This window comes from Phoxinus phoxinus, assembly GCF_949152265.1.
Source record: "Phoxinus phoxinus genome assembly, chromosome: 9".
NCBI classification, from domain to species: Eukaryota; Metazoa; Chordata; class Actinopteri; order Cypriniformes; family Leuciscidae; genus Phoxinus; species Phoxinus phoxinus.
Genome location: NC_136884.1, coordinates 12,841,318 through 12,864,292, shown reverse-complemented (window position 1 = coordinate 12,864,292; position 22,975 = coordinate 12,841,318). Strand labels below are relative to the sequence as shown.

Genomic DNA, 22,975 nt, shown 5'->3' with positions numbered 1-22,975 from the left:
TTGTGAGTTTGAACTCTAGTGAACTTGAGAATCAGATTTTCTTTCAGTTTTGTGAGATGAACTGATTAAATTTTATTTACAAATTGGACACCATGACTTCTCTCAAGTTTGGGCACATAATTAAAATTTTTGGATGAACTACCGCTTTAAAAATATATACAGAAACATACTGTCCACTTCGTTTGAATGGGGTTGCCTCGTTGTCTCTTTTGACATAAGACTGATAAAGAGACTCACAAAGTGCTGGAAGCCTGGAGGCGGTACAGTTGTAAACGGGACATGTGGGTCTGCTCGCCTGCACAGAGACGCAGCGAGTAATTTAAAACCAGGCACAAGCTTGGGGGCTGCACTGAGCCTCACACACACATATGCTCATACACACACATAGTCAGACTGAACGGCACGCGGAGTTCAGGCATCCAGCACCACACAAAGCTCATGACAGTACAAAAAGATCAGCTAACAGGACATATCCAGATTGGATGAGTTTTCGGATGCATTTCCCTGTGCACAGGTATCTAAAATAATTCAATTATAAATGTATGTGTTTGCATGTGTGTAGTTTACGAATTACGTACGAGAAAATCTTTCCCGCAATGCCAGTGCAGATGGATGTACAGTAAGTTGTGCACATGACTGCACTTTTGTAACAGAGGGCTTGCAGGCTTCCTGTAATTTTAGGAATCAGGGCATTGGCTGGAGCCAGTTTATGTGAAAAGTTTGTTTAGCAATTGTGTCTCAGAGCAAGATGCACTGTTTAACTCCACATGCTGGTTCAAAAAAGTAGCAAATTATTAAAAAATGCATGTTTGTGGTCTTCTATTTAAAAAAAAAAAAAAAAAGTACAGAGAAAGTATTGATTTTTTTAAGTCCAAGGGTTCCTCTGCTTAAATATGTGTGCCGGGTAGGTTTTTCATTCAAATAGAGATTTAATCATTTTGTCACTTATTTTTTAAAGGCTAAGTTAAAATGAATTCAGGAAAACACTCAGATAGAAGAAAAAAATAATTTTCCTTCCAGTGCAGGAAGTTCAAATGGTTTTAATTAAGCGCTGCTGGCCATGTAAGCTTGTTCTCTCTCAAACACATTGTCCTGATAACTGGGATCTACACGGGGTAGGAGGGGGGTAAATTCTTCTCAAGGTCTCTAACCTAAAAGACTAGGGTGTCCTTAACTTTGGACCTGAAATAATCAGGAGGATTCTTTTGAACACACTGGGAAAACTTGGAATTTGGGTGGCATGGAAATTAAAAAAAGAACGGAGATGAAAAGAAAATACACACTCCCCCCTCATGTTGGACAGCGAACAGTGCCTGTGTTCTTCTCCATTTCCCAATTGAAGCTTTCCATCCCTTGGTTCTCCTTTCTTTCTGTTATTGTAGTAAACCAAGGCCATCATGGCAGCCAGGGTCTCCTACAAGGGCTGCGTTATGCTGGTTCGTTCACCTGAAGTGCTAACTGCTTCCTGTCAATGTCCGCTCCATTAGTAGAGCTTATATGTTTCAGACAGAAATCCGCATAGGCTCCCTTCATATTTGGGATTAACATCAAAAACATAAAAAAATTACGTATAAATGTAGCCAAGGCACATCGAGGTTGGTCTCAGATCACTTAAAAACAAATTAAAAGACCATACATTATAATTTTGTCATGGTTTCTTGTGATCTTGACTTAGAAAAAATATAGATTTCAACATCAAAATCTCAAGATTGTAATCTTTTTTTTTATCTGTAATTCTGCAAATGCCAAAATCTTTAATTAATGCATCATTTTCCATTTTGCTTTGGTAAGTATGGATGTCTATCAGTCACAAAGGTGCAGATGAAACTGCATAGCAATGCATTGCAATCTGTCATAATATGCACTTATAGTTTGTAATAAGAATATTGTCAATTGACAATAACAAGAATAAAATACCACATTCAATGGTGTGTATAATGTATAATGGTGTGTTCACATGATGTCAGTCATATAATTTTATCACTGGAAAGAAAGAACATGGAACAGTTCCTGCATATACAATTTCTACTATTTAATTGGATGTTACATCTGAAAATAGCTGCAAAGCAACGTAAGACTGGAAGAGTGTATGTAGCCTGTCAGAAGTTCAAGACTTGCCAAGACCTGTTAGTAGTTTTACAGTGTCTTGAAAGGCAGGGAAAGCCCTGAAGCCCCAAAATCCATCTGTGAATTTCTGATTTTCACTGATATCTGCTAGTGAGAAGGACCAATGAGTGCTAATGACATGAATCGTTCATCAGCGAGTAACACCAAAAAAAATTCCTAACAGATTTTTGGGCAGATGTTCAGCAGACTCACTACAAACAGAAAGATCAGGCCGGCGGCACAATGAGTAAAGTACAGCATATGTGTTATTACTAGATCTACCCTTCCAGCTTGGTCCTGTTTCTTCTGTAAGCAAATTAAAGGTGTGTTGTAAATAGCACACTGTTGTCTCATAGAAGGAGGACTAGAATAGATCTGTTAACATTCCCATTCATCTTAATTGAATAACAGAACTACTCAAACAAACAAAGCAATGTTCTGAATGTGCTACAGAGCCAGTCTTTACTTTTGAGGAAGTCAATCAACATATGGCTTATAGATGTCTCCTAAAAAATTGCACATAGCACAGGTACTCAGGCCAAGTCTATGGGAGGTAATTATGACACTAATGCATGAGCAAACTGAGAGAAAACATGTAGAAAACGAAGAGGACTAATTTGCCTTTGTTATTAAATAGTAAAAATGTAGCCACAAGGCAAATATTGACATACAGGGTGTGGGCTCATGAAAGGGATTATGCCATAATTCGGGTTGTAGCTCATTCTGTTTTTATGCAATCACTGGGGAAAGCAGTTATCCAAATATTTTAGTTAATTTTTTATCATAGTTACATTAGGCTGCAGTAATCCTTGACATACAGTAATGAAAGTTTAAGAAGTTTTTCTCTAAGTAAGGAACAATTTATGACGGGTGGAAAAACCAAGATGGAAATGCAATTATGACACAAAGTGAATGTCAGGTGTTCATTTATTTCAATAATTCAATGTTTACTTTATACTAAATTATACCACAGTTGCATGTACTTGTCTATAATGTGATTATTTCAAAATATTTTTCCTATACTGATCCTGTGTCTACATCTACTTTTTTATGACCCAAGTCGCCACTGTTACTAATACGGAAAGAATGTGGCAAAGTGATATTGAAATGTAGTGCAGTCCACAAACCTGGAACTACTTCAGAGCCATGCCATAAGAATCAACTTGGAACATCTGTCAAACAATCAAAATCAAGAATTTAACATATTATCTTAAGATAAGGAATTCGTTGTAATGTTTCTCACGGGTGATGATTTGTGAGCAGTAAACAGATTTTAGAGATGATGTAATAGGACTGGCGTATATAATTTCCTAAGTCTTGAAGTTCAAAACAGTTTAAATAACATACTGTCAATGAAAGGAAACAGATAAATGCTAATGCTAAGAACACATTGTCTGCATACGTTCATACAGTTCAACAACGATAACCAACAAAAAACAGTCTACAAAAAGGTTGTAAGCAAAATCTTTACCTGACAAATCTAAAAGTTCATATTCCTAGAACAGCATTTTTTTTATGGAAACTTTAATATAAGTCCTTTAGAAAAAATATGAGCTTTAACTTGAGGCATTTGAACCCTTCAGATGCTAGCACGAAGATAAAATAATTTGTTGTCAACTGAGTTTAACTTGTATTGAACCTGCAACATTCCTTTAAAAAGAAAGCATTGTCTACAAGGTTTTACTTGTCATGAATTTACAGTTAGATAAAGATTATTTTCAGTTATACATATGCCCTCTCCCTCTGTTCAGAATACAGCTCTTGTCTGTGCAGTTATTTACATTTCCTTTGCCTTTTCTCAGGGACTGCAGCTGTGCCCTCTCACTCTGACAAAAGGAAGCGCTTGGTTCATTGAGGTTGCGCTGAGACTTTACTTGACTGGTTTACCCAGCTGCTGCTTTTTGCCATGCGGCTGCTCTGCGGTCTGCTGCTGTGCCTGGTAATCTGGGCAGCTGATGCACGAAAGGGTGGGAAGGGACTTCGAGTGCGGAGTCGAAAACGTTCAAGTACAGTCAAACGGTTTGCTGCAGACTGCAAGGAAAGTTCAGTCAATGGGGAAAAGTTCTTTGACTGCCAAGAGCGCCAACTGACAGCGGTGCTATTGGGCTGGCCGGAGGACATTCACCACCTGCAGCTGGCACGGAACAGGATTCAGGTGCTGCGAGACAACACCTTCAGTCACTTCCGGAACCTGAGGAGCCTGGATCTCCAACAGAATGAAATCTCCCGCATAGAGGAGGGAGCGTTCGACGGCCTGAGCAGTCTCACCACTTTACTGCTGCAGCACAACCGTCTGCAGGTGGCGAGCGAAGGCACGTTGATCCCCATGCCGCAACTCAAGTACTTGCGACTCCATGATAATCCCTGGAGGTGTGACTGCCAGCTGGACACCCTGGTTAGGTTCATACAAGTGCCCAGTAACCGTAACATCGGCAATTACGCACGATGTGCAGGGCCTAGGGAATTTGAGGGGAGGCAACTGAAGAAGCTGGATGCAGAGCTGCTGTGCTCCCCTCAGCAGGAGAATGTACTGATCCCGCATCCGGAGAATCAAATCTTACCGGCTCCACAAAAAAAGTCTGACGCAACCTCCCTCTGCCACACCTATGTCCACCCTGTGCCCCGTCTAGACTGCAGGAACAGAGGTGAGAAATCTATTTATTGCTTAACAATGTGAGGTTCATTTTGTAGAGGGACATTTGGGGAGAGGTTGGATAAAAAATAAAGTTGGGGTTGTGAAGTAACTAAAAACATTGCCTTGTTTGGGAATCCAATCATTCACAATTGGCAAATGATGGTGACCATAATGGGCAGTGCAAATGTTCACACAGTATTTTAAGTTTATGTTGTGATGTTGAAAGTGTCTAAACAGAAGGGTTACTTAGACAGAGTAAGCAACATTTGGCTAGTTGTGTTACCTCAACGGTGGTATCACGAACAATTCTGTCCACCAAAGAGATTTGAATGGCCGAAAGAGCTTTTAATAGGTACTCTATTTAGTGATTAGCATTCCCACTAAAACCATTTAAAAACATTAAACTATTCAACCTCACCAATGTGGCCTACTACTCAGTTTATTGAATTATATGTACACTTTTTTAAATAATTTCCATGAAACATGAATATGGAAAGATTTGTGAAGAAGGCTGCCAAATGAAATGCAATTAAACAATCAAATCTGACAGAAAGATGAACAGGGTTAGTTTGAATATGAGCAGTTTCTTTTAAGTGAATTAAAACGTTTTTTCAGTGTCATCATCTAGTGGTTACTCTGCAGTACCCATAAGAGCAAAGTGTAATTTATTCAACAATAAACACTCACACAATGAGTAATGCTTTCCTCAAATCCCTAGAAACTCCCTTTTAATTGTGCTAAAGCAGCTTTTTATCTAGCCTGGGAAAACCCTGATGAACTTCCAGCAAATTTGAAATTTGCTCTGCAAGTCAGTCTGGCCAAGACTGTGGCCATTCAAGCCCATTTCCAATTTTTCCAAAACGAGGCACCAATCACAAACGTTGAGGCAGGCTTTACACGATGACGATCGCTCTGATTGGGTTTAGGTCTATCTAATTGCGGCCAGAGGCATTTGAGCGACATCCGTTGGTGACTCCCTTTTTGAAATGGGCTGTAAATGAACCTTCCCCAGACCCACTGTCAGTTACAACTGAGAAGGGTCTGGTGTCAACAAGGCTACTTTTTATCTATACTGTTAAAAAAATTATACATGCATACAAAGACACAGTATGAGATGTCGGTGTGCATTTGCGAAAAACATACAATAAAAAAAGTCTACTTCCTTTAAGTTCATGGACTGATAGATAGATTGATTTCTGAAGAAACATTTCTGAAAGATTTATCATTTCTGCTGACTCAGCATGTGGTAAGTTACTCTAATTCAAAGCAGAGTGGAACAAACGTCTGGAAACATGAAATATAAGATGCAGAGAACTAGCGGAAAGGGAATGAGTATCTTTCCAGCTTCAACATCTGGAGAGTGGAGACCCTGCTATAAGAACAGATTAATGTCATATTCAGACTATTATCAAAAGGCAAAGCAATGCTCAAAGATCTCCTTGTGACTCTGTCCCCTAAAAAAAGTCTTAGGAAATACCACATTTTCTATAGCTATACATGCAAATCTCCATGGGAATCCGAGAACAATGCGGTCTGTGTCATAAGCGTGGCTTAGTGTTTTGGGGAAGAGCTTAGGACAAGAGGGGATTTTTCTGACGAAGAGATGGCTGTAAGATATGACAAAGAAAATGGGAAGACATATATAATTCAGCATTTAACTATGAAAGAGTCCTTTGTCATTGCAACATTTTTCTCTTCATATGTAATTAAATCAAAGCAGAATTCTGTTATTTTCCCAGAAATATATCACCAATCAGCAGATATTTTATTGAACTGATATATTGAACACTTCAATGCCACTCATTGCACATTTCTGTTACAAAAGCTGAAACTGTTACTGATTAATCTATAAAAACGATAAATCTGATGATCTCTACTTGGCAACTTAAAAAAATGTTTTCAACATCAAAAAATCAATTTCCACATATTTTTCACTTATATTATCTGGAACCCTTAGTTTCAATCTACTGAACATGAATCTTGAGTTCTCCATCTTGTAAAGCAAGTTTCATTATTTTGAAAAACTAGCTTTAACATGCTCTGACATTCATAACAAGACAAGAGACACAGCCAGGCAAAAGTCTGAGTCATCAGGGTTAGATGAGGCAAGCAAAACGTGTGTGATACATTACAGTCAATGTGAACTAAATGAAGTCAGATGGGTTTCGAAGTCAGTGGGATTTGGGCTTCTCCACTAGTCAGAAATAGTGAGTCAGCAGTCTGGAGCTGAGGGAGGCATCCTGAATTATTTTAGCATTACATCATCTGGACCTAAGGGATAAATGGCTATTTCTTTGTCAGCTTTAAAAAGGCTTTCGCGGAAAGCCTGCAGGAATCTTGTGGCAAGGGCAGGAGACTAAAAGCCAAGTATTAGTGAGCTCAGCTTCTGGGAAAGCATTTCCTTGAATTAGTCACAAGAATAACGGCATGTTAATTTCTTTGGGTACAATTCAGAAGCCTCCAGATCCCAGAGAAACTGTAAAGTAGTATAAAATGTACTCTAGTAGCAACTGTGGATAAATCTGTTTATATAGGTGACAGAACAAAAAATGTAGATCTCTCATTGAAGGCACTCTGGGGTTTAAAACAGGTGCTCTGGCGGGTTCAAGCGGGAAGTGCAGCTGTATCTGTTCTGCATGCTGCATTGCTTTCACACATGTCAAGCTGACGAGTCCCACGATAACATTTCCGCATATCACAGAGACAGTGATGTCTCGCAGAGTTTCAAGTGTTACCACCAAACGTGTGCCATGTGTACGATTTTAATAGCTCTCTCCATGGTCATATAAATAAATGTGGCCAGACACGGTTTGCTGGAGCCCTCTAAAGTGTTGCGTTGAGCTTTCGAGTGGCCAGATTCTTCCAAAATAAATAGAGAGCTCCTTCACAACGATTAATGTCACACATACAATTTAAGATCCATATACAGATAGTTTAGTTTGAATACCATTATCAGTAAAGACAGAGTCTGAGAAAATGACTTTAAAAGACCACCAACGAGGAACCAACTGTACAGAACTTCCAACAATTGTCACGGCAGATGTTTCCATGTATGGTTAGCCTGCTGGAAATCATTTGGCAAGCACTTTTGTACTACACAATATTCCCTTGGAAATCAAAATGAAGCAACATTTGTAGCCGAATGCACTGTCAATCAAACTTGTAAAGATCATTATTAGAATAGTCCTACATGATCATATAATTAAACTCTCTCTTCCACAGACCTTAAAACTGTGCCGGCTGACATACCGCTGGATATTGTGGGAATGGATTTATCCAGAAACAACATCAAGCAGCTGAGACCAAAGGAGTTTGTAAGCGTTAAAGACCTAAAGTTCTTGAACCTGAGTGGAAACAGTCTTGAAAGCATCGACACAGGTGAGCCACCGGTACACGACAAAATCCAGTCATCAAGACGTATACTTATTTGATGGTTGAGGGATGAAAGAACAAAGATTATTTACAAAGTACAGGAAGCAGGTGTTTGGTGTACAACAATGTGTAATACAAGGAAGGAGTCTCAATTAAGAATACGTCTGAAACTAAAGCTTTAAAGCATCTTGTCAAGCACTGACTGAAAAGACAACACCAGTTGTGGAATCCATGCTTGGTCAACTGGAAATAATAAACTTTCCTTTCTGTTGGACTCAAAAAATGAGGCAGTCTATGTCCCACAATTACTCATCAAAAGGAATGGGTGGGTGAAAGGACCTAAGAAAATTATGAGTTTTTTTAAAAAGTAGTCATGAGAAAAATCAAAGCATGCCTCAACCATGCAGCACAGCTATCAAGAGCTGTTATTGTGGAGAAAGCAATAAACATCTGCATGTTAATTTTCAAGCCTTTACCAATTAGAGAAAACAGAGCAGGGGGTTCGCTGAATAGAATTGCTTGTAAAAAGATGTAGGCTATTTCTTGCTGAGCAGACACATTTAGCAGCTTTGGGAATCCTGTGTTCATTCTTCCATGCAATACAAAAAGGTTTAGTCTGGTAAAGCCAGCGTTTTCAATCAGTGGGATCTGTGTGTGGAGATGATAAATAATTTGAATGAACATTTGCTAATGATCTTAAATGGGTGGTTGATTATGATTTCACTTTTATAACTTAAATTAGTTTGTAATGTTGCTTTTTGAGTATAAACAACATCTACAAAGTTATGACGCTCAAAGTTCAAACCAAAGGGAGATATTTTCTTTTACAGAAAAAAACGTTTTAAGGACTACAACAAACGGCTGGTACATGAGCTTCCTCCCTAACATTTAAATGAACCCATAAACATGATAAAAAAAAAGATCATGACAGCATATGCTAATCAATGTATATTAATGTATACAATGTATTAATAGAAGATAATTAACTCCGCATCGGCTACATCAATTCATCAACTGACCATTCAGAAATGTCCTGTTGCTTTCTACATGTTGGCACTTCTTATTGAGTCGCTCCATCTTAGTCCGACTCCGGTTTGAACATAAAAGACTAAACGTTTTTGAAATTTTCAGTGTGTCTGTGTGAGGTAATCGGAGCTGCTAACACATGAGCTGTTGAAACTCCGCCCTCTGTGCCGGGAGCAGCAGCTAATTTGCATTTAAAGGGCCAGACACAAAACGGTGCGTTTTTGCTAACCCTCAAAAAGTGACTTTAACATGCTATATAAAAATATCTGTGGGTTGTTTTGAGCTAAAACTTCACATACATACTCAGGGGACTGTACAGTCAACTGTGGTTGGTTTCAAGCAAACCCATTTCAAAAGTCCTTTAAGTAATAATACATGGCATGTATTTAATTACCTGACCGCTGTATTCCCCTGTCTGCATTTTTAAGTCAAGTCTACCCCAAAAATGCTTCCTCAGATGTTTTTTTTGGTATACGAATAATTCACATTAGTCTTTTTCTCTCACCATAGAGAGAAATACAAACAAAAGCTAAGTACTTGCTGATGTTGCTATGATTATAAGACACTTAAGCCCTTCTTAACTGCTTCAAAAAATGCACTTAATCACAGTCAGTTGTTTCTAATGAACAGACCAGCAGGGTGTGTCATCTAATGGTTCCCTAGAGAGAGATGATAACACTGATTCAGTCACACAACAGAACTGCAGTCTTCCTTCTGTTTAGTTCATCAGTCAGCCTAGAGATCACAGCGAGAGCACAGCTTGAACAACAGACAATTTCCCTCACTTCAATGTAAAAGATGTGTAATTCATTCAGACTTATCCTCTAATTAAACAAATGATCTGGGTTAAATTAAAGTGCAGAAAATAACGTGTAATCAGAAAAAAAGGAGAAAAAAAGCAATGCACTTATGATGGAAATCTATTGAGAGATTATACCAGAATGTTTAAAAACAGAAATGTCACAGTCCCTCCAAAGGGAGTTTTTTTTCTATATCAGTAAGCGCACTGTTTCTGAACCGCCCTTAACCGCCTCAATTGTAGTCTTTAGAGTTTTCTTCCGTGAATGTACACGTCACAATATCCCTCATTTAAATAATTAGGCTGCTGCCCAAGGCATATGCAAAAGACCTGGTTGAGTTGCATTAGTAGTGTGGTGAAACGCATGGTTATGGTTCGAAGCAGTTGACCAATCACAACACACTGGTCCATCCAACCAATCAGACCACATTGCACTTTCTAGGAGGAGGGGCTTCATAGAGACGGGAACTAAACGGAGAGTTACTGACAGACTGGGAAGAGAGTTGCTACAATGTAAAAAAAAGTGACAAATAATGTGTTTATTAAACATCCAAGCATGAAAACCCCAAAAAAGACTCTGGAAAAGGGGATAATAGGTTGTGTTTACCTGAATTATTCAGTTAAGAGTATTTATATAATCATAAAAACCATGTATAAATCACAAACATATAAAATCATATAAATCTATTTATTTATATAATAACACATAACCAGACATATTTCATAATGTATTAATATATATTTAGAAATCACAATGTTTAAATTCTATGATATTCAAAAGCATATCGCAGTTGCAGTTAATTAAGTCAATACAGTTTAATTTGTACTTTTTATTTTATTTTAGTCGTAATTAGTTCATAATGTGTTTTATTTATTCATTATTTATATGTATTTAAAACGTCTTGAAACCAATCTGAAGAGACAGTCTATCTATTTACTTTTTTTCTTTCTTTCTTTCTGTAGCTGCCTTTATGGGTCTCCTGCACTTGGGAGAATTGGACCTGTCCAACAACAGTCTGCGATTTTTTCAATATGGCGTTTTGGAGGACCTGTACTTCCTGAAGAAACTGTCTCTAGGGGAGAATCCCTGGGTTTGTGATTACAACATTCATTACTTGATCTACTGGCTGAAGCACCACCGTGGTGTGTCCCACACAGGTCTGGTGTGCAGTGAACCAGAGGAGTTTCGTGGTTGGCCGGTGGAAAACTACGTGAAGACCTACAACGCAGACTGTCCTAAAGACAAGCAGCTGGGCCAGTCACCTGGCACTGACCCGGCGGGCATCACAGCTCAGGAGCTCACTGCTGAAATAGACGAAGAGGAGCTGGTTTTAGAATTGGGGCCCAGACCTTACAGAGGGCCCAAGAAATATGAGATCATCCGTCTGACTTAAGGCGGAAACTGTGATGTTGTTGGGAACTTTTTTATTTTGTCATGACATGAACAAATTGTTTTTCCAGCAAAATTTAGATGGACGCAGTTGCAGATTCATTCAGTCCAATCAGAATTCATGCGGTTGATGTTTACGTACAGTATTGTGTCATTTTGTAAATTGAATCATGATAAATAAAATTACAGATTTTTTTTATTCATCGATGGGTCTGATGTTTCTTCACTAACTATGCACACAGTCACAAATGCGTAAAGGGATAGTTCATCTAAACATAAATATTCCATCATCATTTACTGATCGTTCATGTATTTGAGTTGAGTATGTTTTGGGTCTATAGGGGCGGTAACACTGCCAAATGCAAAGTTTCACATTTCACTGCTTTCCAAAGTTCAAGTTTGGTGACGTGTGAGCGTGGCGTGACCTCTTGGCTGAATTAAAAGAACGCATATTTTTGCAGTACAGTTAAGAAGATTGTATAGTTTTACATTTTGAAAGTAATACTATTTATTATATGACAAAAAAAAGACGCCGCAGAGTGTGATGTCATAACACGACCGTTACAGTGTCCGTCGTAGAAATTTTGTGTGCTCAAAGTCTCTAGAGTCACCACGCAGCACGGCTTAAGCATGCAACAGTTTCATTAAATTCAACTAACTTGCTCATTAAGATTCTCTTCAATCTGTTGCTCTGCAATGACAAAAGTTCACATACTTGCGCGGAGTATGTTTCAGGCCCATGTAAGCATATATATGATTTATTTTCCCCCTGCAAGGCACCCACAATGGTGTCCCACACAAGTTGGAGCCCACATGCTCATTTGTTATGGAGCCCATGAGCTAATTCTTCAACAAGATGTAGCACAAAGAGAAACTACACAGTCTATAAAATGGAGACGTGTATAAGCACATGAAGTCAGTCCTGTGATGTATATGTCTGGAGAAAATTGGCCATAAGTGACTGAAACATTGGAAAGGCATTTTTTCTGAGGGGGAAGGGCAGGCATAATACCAGAGCCTTTGGGGGGTTATCTCCATCCTGTCTGAAAAGAAACAGATGCAATCTGCAGTTTCTGTCACTGCTTTGAGAGAATGCAATGAGTAAAAAATCTGGGGGAAATTTTCTGCAGTTCAGGTGGAGGGCCATATGGGGACTTTATGCATTTGAGGGGAAACATGGCTGGCAGGGAATCAAAGTAAATAAATGGATGAAGACCTCATCCTTTTAATTAATAACTGTTGTCAGCAGCACAGATGTTTTCAGCATTGAATCTGAGTGGTGTGATTCTGCTAAACTGTTTAGTTGCCTCAAACATGAAGAGCAGGTGAGGAGTTTGAGGGAAACATGCCCTGAGTGAGTGAAAACTGAGGCACTGGTTAAGCTCTCAGTGGGAGTGAACCTACCATCATACTGTGACCTATAATGCAGAGCAGTCAGTGCTGTTACATTTTCCACAGGGGCTTACTGGGAAATGGAGAGCTGATTCACACAATGACGGGGAACTGGCTAATAAAATAGGCTAAATGATTTAAGAAAATCATAGTATAGTCAAAGATTGATTCACATTAAAGGTGCTATAATCAATTTTTGTCATACTTAGCCTTTGTTCACACTAGACACATCTGTTTTGATTTTTAAATCTGCAATTTAGGACTGTCTGTGCTGTATTTTTTGTCAAGTGATGAAATCTGTTCCATTTGTCCAGAAAGTGTAGACAATATCTCAAGTCGCTACATGCATTACTATAGAAATTATGTAAGCATGAGCATAATGCCAAGACACTTTACGCCCCAATTCACATACTTATGCACTAGGCTATTCTATGCCATTTTATATGCCATTTTATATTGTAGCATGACTAGTGTGAGTACGTAGTGTTCACACTAAAAAAAAACACTTCAAATACCCAGATTATGCACCTAAATAACCGAAAAAACAAAGTGTGGAATTTTGCAGCAAGTATCAGATGCTGAATAAAATGTTCGGCAAGAAGAAAACACTGTCTCTTTATTCACTCACACATAATAAACTGTGGGAACTGGCTATTTCAGGAATGGTTTAGTCTTTTGTCCTTTTAAAGATAAAGTACTTACAAAAACTATAAATAACTTTCATAACACCACGAGGGCTTGATCATGCCCAACGATAAAAGGTTCAGGGACTGATGCCAAAATAAAGACAATAGGGTCGGTGTGTTAAAGCATTGCTGAAGGGACAATAACATGCACATTCAAATAGGAAACCACAACGACCGTTTTATACAGATGTAAGTACATAAATTGTACATTTACAGTGGTAATTGTGTCCTGTTCAAAACTTACCTACGAACTACCTCTTGGTCGTCTGTCTGTATGAAAGCATCTGATATCTAGAGCAGCCTAACTGAGCCAGTAATTTCCGCCCTCTGCTGGCATAAAAGTGTTATTGCAAAATGCATCGCGACGTTCACCCCAAAATGAAACTTCTGTCATCATTTACACATTCTCGTGTTTTTAAACAGATGGCTTCGCAGGAAAAAAAAGTATTTTCCAGGCAATGACAAAGGGGAGTAAAACAAGAATGCAAAATCACCATAGAATAGTATTTTTCTATATGACTCATTTATGCCAATATATTAGTATACTGTATCTAAAACATACGGCTGAGCGAGGAACAATACGAAAATTAAGTAATTATTCACTGAAAATGTTGAAAATATCAACATTTCATTCATTAATTCGTCCATCCGTTCGTTCGTTCGTTCGTTCGTTCATTCATTCATTCATTCATTCATTCATTGTTATCAAAATATAAAACATGTTACTTATTAACATTAAACAAACTATTTTAAGTAGGAGGGTAAAACAAATCACTAGACTACAGCTACATGTTTTATTTTACTATACAAAAAAACATTGAAAAACAAAAAGCTCACAGGAAAAAGCATACATTGAATGATAATAACATAATCAGTTAACTTAGTAATATTTCGTTGGTTTTCTCTTATTTTTGTACGTCTTCATTCAATTTCTTTCTATGACAACCTTGTCAAAATTATCACAAATAAAATAATTAACTCCAAGCACAACTACGCAATATGCTTAAAATTTTTTTTTTTTTTTTTTATGTCGATTGTCCTTGTCCGGACTTTTATTTTGAAAGGCGACTCTGGCCGCCATAATCATCATCATCATCACGTAACAACAGTGCGTCGCTGCTGTCAGTGTTGGATCGGGTAACTTTACAGCAGCTGCTAAAATTATTTACTTTAGTCCCTTAATGCACTTGTTATGGTTTGTAAAGTTTTGAGCGCATGCAGTAGGTTACACCCAGCAGAGGTGTTTATTTATGAAACAAGTGCAGTATGCACTGTTGATCAAGCACTGTTCTTCTCATGACATTTCAATATAGCAACAGCTAAAACTATATCCACGGACTAACAGTCAAGGACAACAGGAAATGCTTCATCTTGCGCTGGTTTAAATGCACGACTCGAGGTTAGTTTCCCTAGTGGTTCGGTTGCTTTGACAACATGGGAAGCCGTTGTGCGTTTATGCTAGAGTAGGTGTGTTTCTACAACAACACAAGAGTGAATCACTGGAGACCAGCTTGAGCTTCACATCTAATCACTTGAGAGCAGAAGAGCCAGTAAGGACCCTTGTGCTGCACATGTAGTGATTAGATGTTTTGTTCGTGCTAACTAGACTTACAAGTGATTTTAAAGTAGTCTGTCCTGATGGGATGTGGTTGCATCTCTTGACTTTGGCTGGCTGAAGTCATTAGTGCTGATTGAGATTCTTTTTTTGGAGTGTTTTGAAGGGAAGGGAAGTATACAAATCTTTTTCTTTTGTTCCCTCAATTCTTTTTCTCTGTCTCTGCCTGCTATGGACCAGATGAACCCTCCAGCATTAGGGCAGTCATCTGCCCTGTTCCCAAACCTGCAGCCTGCAGGACTCGTCGGGAAAACCGCAGTCCTCCTGGCCGGCTCTACGGGACTGACCAGCTCTGATATGGAGCTCCAGAAAATGCTCATCGATGAGCGAATGCGCTGTGAGAACCACAAGACCAACTATCAGACCTTGAAAGTGGAGCACACCAGGTGAGTGACTGTGTGAAACTTCAAGGTTGGTCATTTCTACAGTTCTGGGATGCATTGTTGGGTTCAATTCTGCAAAATGTGTTTGCGTGTGCAGACTGCAGGATGAATACACCCGGGCGCAGAGCGAACTGAAGCGGCTGCTCAGTGATCGGCAGGTCGCTCAGGAGAAACAGCAGCTGCTGCTGGCCGAGCTCAGAGGAGAACTGCTGGATAAAACACGGGAGTTGGAGGAGCTCAGACTGCAGGTACACATTACTGTCCGCTTTAGACTTCATTTTACAGAGATAGGCAACACAGAGAGTAACTTTCAGCATTTATTGCAAGTAATTTCATTATAAGTCACTCAAAAATGTTATGTAAAATTCTAGTTTTTGACATACTAGTTGCTGCTAATTAAAACTTAGTAATACCAAAGTTTCATGAAAATTCTAATTATTTAGATAATTATTGCACATCAATTAATAATTATTGCAATACAAGTAAAACATTTGGATACACCTTCTAAATCTTTATTATGACTGACTATTCCACATTTTAGAATAATATTGAATCAATAAACCAATAGGAAATATGAGGAATTGGAAACATTAAATTAAATCTTATATTTATCTTCTGTTCTTGTCACACACACTCTCACACAAAGCTTTATCCAGATTATAGGGCATTATTAGACATTAAATATAAAGCATTTTAGTATTTAAATACTGTTATAGCATTTTAAATGTGCTTTTATTTTTATATTTACTTTTGTAATTTTTCAAATTTGAAGTTTTGTAAAAAAAAAATGTTTTCCAGTTTTATTCGTTTTTTAAAAAGCTTTTTATATTTCCATTTAGCTTAATTATTATAATTTTTTATTCTAAACCTTTTTTATTTCATATTTATTTGTTGTAATTAACAATAACAACATTATATAAAGATATTTTGGTGCTGCAGAGATAAGCAAACATAAGTGTTTTAATACGCTTAAACAAAGGCCTGTATGTTAACTATAATGTTTACGATAAAGAAGTAGTTCTAAAAAATATTTTAAATATTAAAGAATAGCAGAGTTCACACCACAACTATAACGATAATGAAACAATATCATTGGAATCACTTTCAGATTTTTTTTTTCCTGCTGATGAATGATAAAAACATTGACAGCCAATCAGAATCCATCCTGCTTTAAGAAGCTTGAGCATTTAAAGCACTAGACGACATAACTGCAGCAAGAGCTTATCATAAACAGAACGATTGTTTTAGTCATTGTTATAGATATAATTCTTGGTGTTGAACAGGCCTTTAGACAGTTGGCTGACGCTTTTTTGTGTTGTGTTGATCGTGTGTTTAAGGTGCTGACTCCTCAGCGGCTGGAGCTCTTGAGAGCTCAGGTGCAGCAGGAGTTGGAGGCTCCCATCAGAGAACGCTTCAACAAACTCCAGGAGGTAACAGACGCCCCTCTGCACCAGCTGACTCCCACTCCGCAACTATTAACTCCTCTTGCCATGACAACCACATGAGTACATGCTACAGCCAGAATCCTGTCCATCACAGATGGAAAACAAACTGATAGCTTTGTCTTTACTGCATGCTATGAAAGACCTTTAGTGTCTGTTTAATGTAGGTTTAGTCTCGAAATGCTCTTCTTTATTTCTCTCTGTGACAGGAAGCAGAGAATTACAGGTCAGAGTATAATAAGCTTCGTTATGACCTCACTTTCCTCAAGTCAGAGTTTGACCACCAGAAAGAAGAGCACGCTCGAGTCCTGGAGGAGAGACGGATTCGACATGAAGCTGATGTACGTTTTCTCTATTTGAAACTGTGTTTTGACCCAGCAGTGTCTCTGTATGAAGGAGTGTTATATATGTGATTCTGCAGGTGGCTCGACTCGAGCATGATAAGGAGGATCTGGCCGCTCAGCTGCAGAGCGGAGATCCGGCACGGAACGGGAAGCGTGTTGAAGCCCTGCTGAGGGAGAAAGCTCAACTGCACCAGCGGCTCAGAGGCCTGGAAGCAGAGGTCACTGAACTCAGAGCAGAGAGAAATAACTCAGGTGCTCAGGCTGAAAACGTGCAGCGGATTCAGATCCGGCAGCTGGCCGAATCCCAGGCTGCGGTAAAAGCCCTGGAGGTGAGCGTATTCAAGTAAAGAGTAATGATAAAATAAGTTTATGTGCTTAAGTTTATGCTGAGCGGTGGCACAGTGGTTCTCATGATACATGAAGAACCATTCACTCAGTATCCCAATCCCATTTCACCCCTTTCTCAAAGCTGTCATAAAATATTTAAATATATATATTAGGGCTGTCAAAAGATTAATCAATCACATCCAAAATAAAAGTTTGTGTTTACATAATATATGTGTGTATACTGTGTATAATTATTTATATATATAAAAACACACACAATCATTTATACATTTAAGAAAAAAAAATTATATTTATATATAAAATATTTATATATAATATAAATTATATAAATGTATATACAGTATATAAATGTCAATTTTTCTTAAATATATACATGAATTTGTGTGTAATTTATACATAATAATTATACACAGTACACACACATATATTATGCAAACACAAACTTTTATTTTGGATGTGATTAATCGTGATTAATATTTTGACAGCCCTAATATATATATATATATATATATATATATATATATATATATATATATATATATATATGTATATATAAAATATATATATATATATATACACAGTATTGGTCAAAAGTTTGGAAACATTACTCATTTCAATGTTTTTGAAATAAATCTTTTATGCTTATCGAGCCTGCATTTATTTAATCAGAAACGCAGATAAAAACAACAATATTGCGAAATATTATTACAATTTAAAATAATAGTTTTCTATTTGAATATACTTTAAAATATAATTTATAATGGCTGTATTTTCAGCATCATTACTCTAGTCTTCAGTGTCACATGATCCTTCAGAAATCATTCTAATATGCTGATTTCTGTTATTATCAATGTTGGAAAGAGTTGTGCTGCTTAATATTTTTAAATAACCTGTGACACATTTTTCAGGATTCATTGATGAATAAAAAGTTGTTTAAAAAAAAAAAGGAACAGCATTTATTAAAACTAGAACAATATAAATCTTTACTATTACTTTTTATCAATTTAACAAATCCTTCCTGAATAAAAGTAATTAATTTCTTTAAAAAAAAAGAAAGAAAAAAATACTGACCCCAAACTTTTGAATGGTAGATTGTTACAAAAGGTTTCTACATTAAATAAAGATTGTTCTTTTTTAACTTTTTTATTCATCAAAGAACCCTAAAAAGTATCACGGGTTATAAAAAAATATTTTTTACCGCACAACTGTTTCCAACATTGATAATAATCAGCATATTAGAATGTTTCTGAAGGATCATTTGACACTGAAGACTGGAGTAATGATGCTGAAAATGGAGCTATTTAATATTCATAAATATTTTAAGTATAGAATAATTGATGTACTGTGGATCACATACAGTCTGAGATCACATAAAACGTCTTCAACTAAATCTAATTCAAACTTATGAATATAATGAATATTTTAAATCTATTATGTTCTGCATTTCAGCATGTTTTTATTCAAATGTGACACAACATGTGTTATATAAATTAGAACGATTAAGATATTTGATCAAGATCCATCTGTTAATGTGCAGGCGGAGAAGCAGTCTATCCGTATGCAGTTGGACCGGACAGAAAGTGAACTTCGTCTATCTCAGGAACAAAACACACTCCTCACAGGCAAACTGCACAAAGCCGAGCGGGAGATCAACTCGCTCAGCAGTCAGGTACACGAACACAGCCTGGGTTACTTGACCAGTCAGATTCTATGATCTCATGTCCCCATGCTTGATATCTGTAGCAATATATCCTGGCAATTGTGTTTGTTTATTGTCCAGGTTGAAGAGATGAAGCACACGCACAAGCTGGAGTTGAGTAACGTAAAACTAGAGTGTGTCAGAGCCAAAGGAGAAATGGAAAGAGACAGAGACACACTGCAGTGCCAAGTAGAGGGTAAACATATGCGTCCTTCTCTTTTACTTTCTTTGAACCTGTTTTACATTAATAACAGTGTCTTTCTCTCTCAGGTCTGCAGTCAGATATTGAGGTCATGAAGTCAGCGTTGGAGAGAAATAAAGACTTGATATCTGAAAAAGAGCGAGAGATGGTGCGCAGGGTTCAGGCAGCGAGAGAGGAAGAGATACACAAGATGGCCACCCTTCAGGAAGAGAAGTAAGCACTAATAGCATCAGACAAGGTTATAATTTTAAAGCCTCATGGGATTTTCTGCATCTTAATGCATTTATTTAATTGTCACCAGGCTGGAGCTGGAGAATCGTTTATCTGAGCTCGAACAGCAGAGAGCTCTTCAGGAGGCAACAGGAAACTCCCAGAAAGAGGAGTGGGAGGAGCGTCTCCGTGCCGCCCAGCTGGGGGAGGAGTCTGTTCGTAAGGAACTCCAAAACCTGAGGCAAGTTTCTTGAGGGTCATTAATTTTTGTATTAAAGTCCACATAAAATCAGAAGGAACCCCATTTACTTCCTGGTCTTATTGTGGAAATTAATTCCTGCTTTTGTTGTTAAAATCACAATGAAACGGAAGTAGCAACAGATCTTTTCTTACATATTGTGATGTATAAGCAGATGAACATGAGCTTGCAGGGGCGGGGTTTAAGCAGAAAAAGTAGGAGTCCTGGAGAAGTCCTGCATAGGTCTCTAGAGAGAAGTCTGTCGTTTAACCTGAAGATCCAGTTGTGGCATTTTGATTAAATGTTTTTTTTATATGAAACCTATATGGATGAATCATTCACAATAAGATCTATTTAATGGTGTTACTTTAAATATCCTGGTTCTCTCTGGAATGTCTCAGAGGTAAAATGGGTTGCAAATGCCATTTATGTTGACTGTTGAGTTACAAAAGACTTTTGAGTAAGAAATTACTTAAATGCTCAGTAGCGGTAAATGGTCAAATAATATAATTTTCAACCCCCGTTTGATTTCCTATCCGATTACATGTGATACAGAGCCAAAGTTCAGCAGCTGGGTCAACAGCTGGAAGAGCTGGAGACCTCGAGAGCAGAAAATGCTGACCTGAGACGGGTAAGTGCTGTAAAATGAGTGAAATTACTGTGAATGCACATAATATTGAGGTGGAAGTCATGACGTTTCACATAACACAATCAAATATATTTAGTGAATTGTGTTTATCAGCAAAACGCTGAGCTGAACCTACAGATAGGAACTCTTTCTCACTCGGAGAGTGAGCTGCTGGACACCAACAGCAGACTGAGAGAAAGTCTGGAGCGAGTGAGAGAGGACCTACGGAGCGCTCGCACACAAATGGAACGGACCCAACAGGAAGCCGAGAGGTACACCTTTACAGTAATCTGGATACTAGCAACGCTGTAAAAGGGGAACCAGAAATATTTCAGAGAATGCTGACAGCTTGCTGAGCGAGCATCAAAATGTGTTGTTTAGCATTTTTTCAGATTAGAGGCTTAAAATAGAGTTGTTTGTTAAGATGAAATGTTGGTTACAAAGCAAGATTTAGCTTGTATAAAAGTGCTTGATAGACATTGTTCCCCTCAATGACAAATATGGATGATTTGTTGATAATGGTACATTAGATCTTTTTTTTTTTTTGTCCTGAAATCATTAAAAAAATTCAACCATATCAACAAATGGGAATATATCAGAGCCATGTACCTAAAATTATACAGATTTAATCTTTCTGTATGTAAAATATTTATCCTGTTTGTCTATCCGTTGTCTATTTTTCAATATGATTTTACTCAGTTTTTTCTGTGAAAATAGATCAAATCAAATAAATTCACGCTCAGATATTGTAACAATGTAGTTGACAGTGAGTTAAATGAATTGTCAACGTTTTATTGTCACAGGTTGGTGGAGGAGAGAAGGGTGGAATGGTTGGAGGAGAAACACAAACTGCAGGACAGAGAAGCGGAACTACGGGAGAAATACAGCCAGGCTAAAGAGCGCCTGCAGAGAGCAGCATTTGCTCAGAAAAAGGTAGTGCATAAAGCCTTCAAACTACATTTTGCTTATACTTTGACTTTTTTTTTCTTTTTTTAATTGATATAATGATTACTATTAAAGGTGCATTATCGGTCTGTTTTCTTATCCAGAGGAAAGTCATGACTGAAGTAAAAGAGAACAAACTCCAAGACAAGATTCAGCTCCTAGAAGCCAAGATAGAAGAGCTTGAAATTGAAGCAAGCACTGCAAAAAAGTACTTTCTTGTTCTGTTTATAACACTACTTTTGCTATAGAGATTATCTAGAGATTATATTTTAATTGTTAAAAAAATATATATATGTGTGTGTGTATATATAATGATCATGGAACGTTTTTCATTGTTTTTCAATGGCTAGACAGACATCTTTAACTGTTGCGCTCGCATGTTTTGCAGCGTCTCACACATGATATGGCATTCGAAAATTCAACGCTAAAGTTAAAATAACGTGTCTCTAGACCTTAGAATTTTTTTTCTTGTTTTTACCCAACCGGCCCTGTGTGTGTGCGTGTGTGTGTGTGTGTGTGTCTTGTATAATATTTCTTATGTGTTTGTGTGCTCAGGAAATCCTCATACTCTGAAGAACACGCTCAGCTCAGCAAGCGTCTAAAAGAGCTGCAGAGGAGACACAACGAGTTTCGCCGTCTGTTGCTGGGCAACCAGATGACCTCCTCCACCCCTTTGGCCCAATCCCTCCTCATCCCAGCAGAGTCCATCTTCTCAAACATACAGGTGTCTGCAAACATCCCATCCACAGAGTAGAATATTCTCTTGTCAGCCATAACAAAAGGATATAAATCTACTGCTTTCCCGTCCTCCTCTCTCTCTTATCCCCTCTTCTTCCCACTCGTTTCCTGTCTCAGGAGGAGCAGCACCAGAGGGAGTTGTGTGTGCTGCGGAGACGCTTGGAAGAGTTGGAAAACAGTCAGCAACAGCAGCTGGAAGAGCTGGCTGCTCCTCTGGACAGAGACAGAGAGAGACTCTCAAGCCCACGGGACGTCTTTCCAGACCTTTCTTAACCACTACTACCTGTGTTTTCATTCATCCTGTGCCAAAAACCGGACATACTGTGACATTTGTGAGCCGTTTTCTTTTAAACGACTCGTACTTTACAACAGAAAGGTCAGAGATATAATAATAAAAACCTGTTGCACTATTTTGTAATTATTTTTCTGGTGTTTTTTTTATTTTTTTACTGAGGGGGTTACATTGAAGTTTACATTTACATTGTGGGTTCGGTTGTAGAATGACCTGAATGACCTAAAACCATTTTAAATTTTTTTATATTTACCATACCTTTGTGAGTCCAAATGTGCATCTACTCTGGCCTGGAATGCCGGGGCTGACATTGTGTGTGTATATAAATAAAAATGATTTAATTCTGACAAGCATGTGTCTAAAAGCACTCATCCATGAAAATTTTTAATACAGAACTATTCGTTTCTTTTTTTAATTGTTGATAACCTGCTTTCACTGAATAACAATTAGTAAACTACAATTAAATTAAGCCTAATCAAAAAACT

At 37.8% G+C, this 22,975-nt stretch overlaps 2 protein-coding genes across 6 annotated transcripts; both read left to right on the top strand.

Moving 5' to 3' along the window:
- Positions 1–328: 328 nt before the first annotated feature.
- On the top strand, positions 329–13,676 carry lrrc17 (leucine rich repeat containing 17). Its single transcript, XM_079623461.1, has 4 exons — positions 329–514; positions 3,909–4,751; positions 7,964–8,119; positions 10,902–13,676. The coding sequence occupies exons 2-4, from the start codon at positions 4,013–4,015 to the stop codon at positions 11,330–11,332; spliced, it is 1,326 nt and encodes a 441-aa protein (XP_079479587.1). The 5' UTR covers positions 329–514; positions 3,909–4,012; the 3' UTR covers positions 11,333–13,676.
- Positions 13,677–14,472: 796 nt separating this feature from the next.
- On the top strand, positions 14,473–22,903 carry cep83 (centrosomal protein 83). Of its 5 annotated transcripts, XM_079624235.1 has the most exons (17): positions 14,473–14,543; positions 14,720–14,805; positions 15,202–15,407; positions 15,502–15,652; positions 16,742–16,834; positions 17,056–17,187; positions 17,268–17,519; positions 19,076–19,207; positions 19,319–19,433; positions 19,508–19,652; positions 19,741–19,890; positions 20,443–20,518; positions 20,630–20,787; positions 21,319–21,448; positions 21,565–21,668; positions 22,016–22,184; positions 22,316–22,839. In XM_079624235.1, exons 3-17 carry the CDS (start codon positions 15,202–15,204, stop codon positions 22,469–22,471), a joined length of 2,169 nt encoding a protein of 722 aa, XP_079480361.1. In that variant the 5' UTR covers positions 14,473–14,543; positions 14,720–14,805; the 3' UTR covers positions 22,472–22,839. The 5 variants fall into 5 exon arrangements, with proteins under 5 accessions (XP_079480361.1, XP_079480360.1, XP_079480358.1 ...); XM_079624234.1 differs by lacking the exon at positions 14,720–14,805 and having other exon boundaries at positions 14,480–14,543; positions 22,316–22,867; XM_079624232.1 differs by having other exon boundaries at positions 14,486–14,805; positions 22,316–22,903.
- Positions 22,904–22,975: the final 72 nt, after the last annotated feature.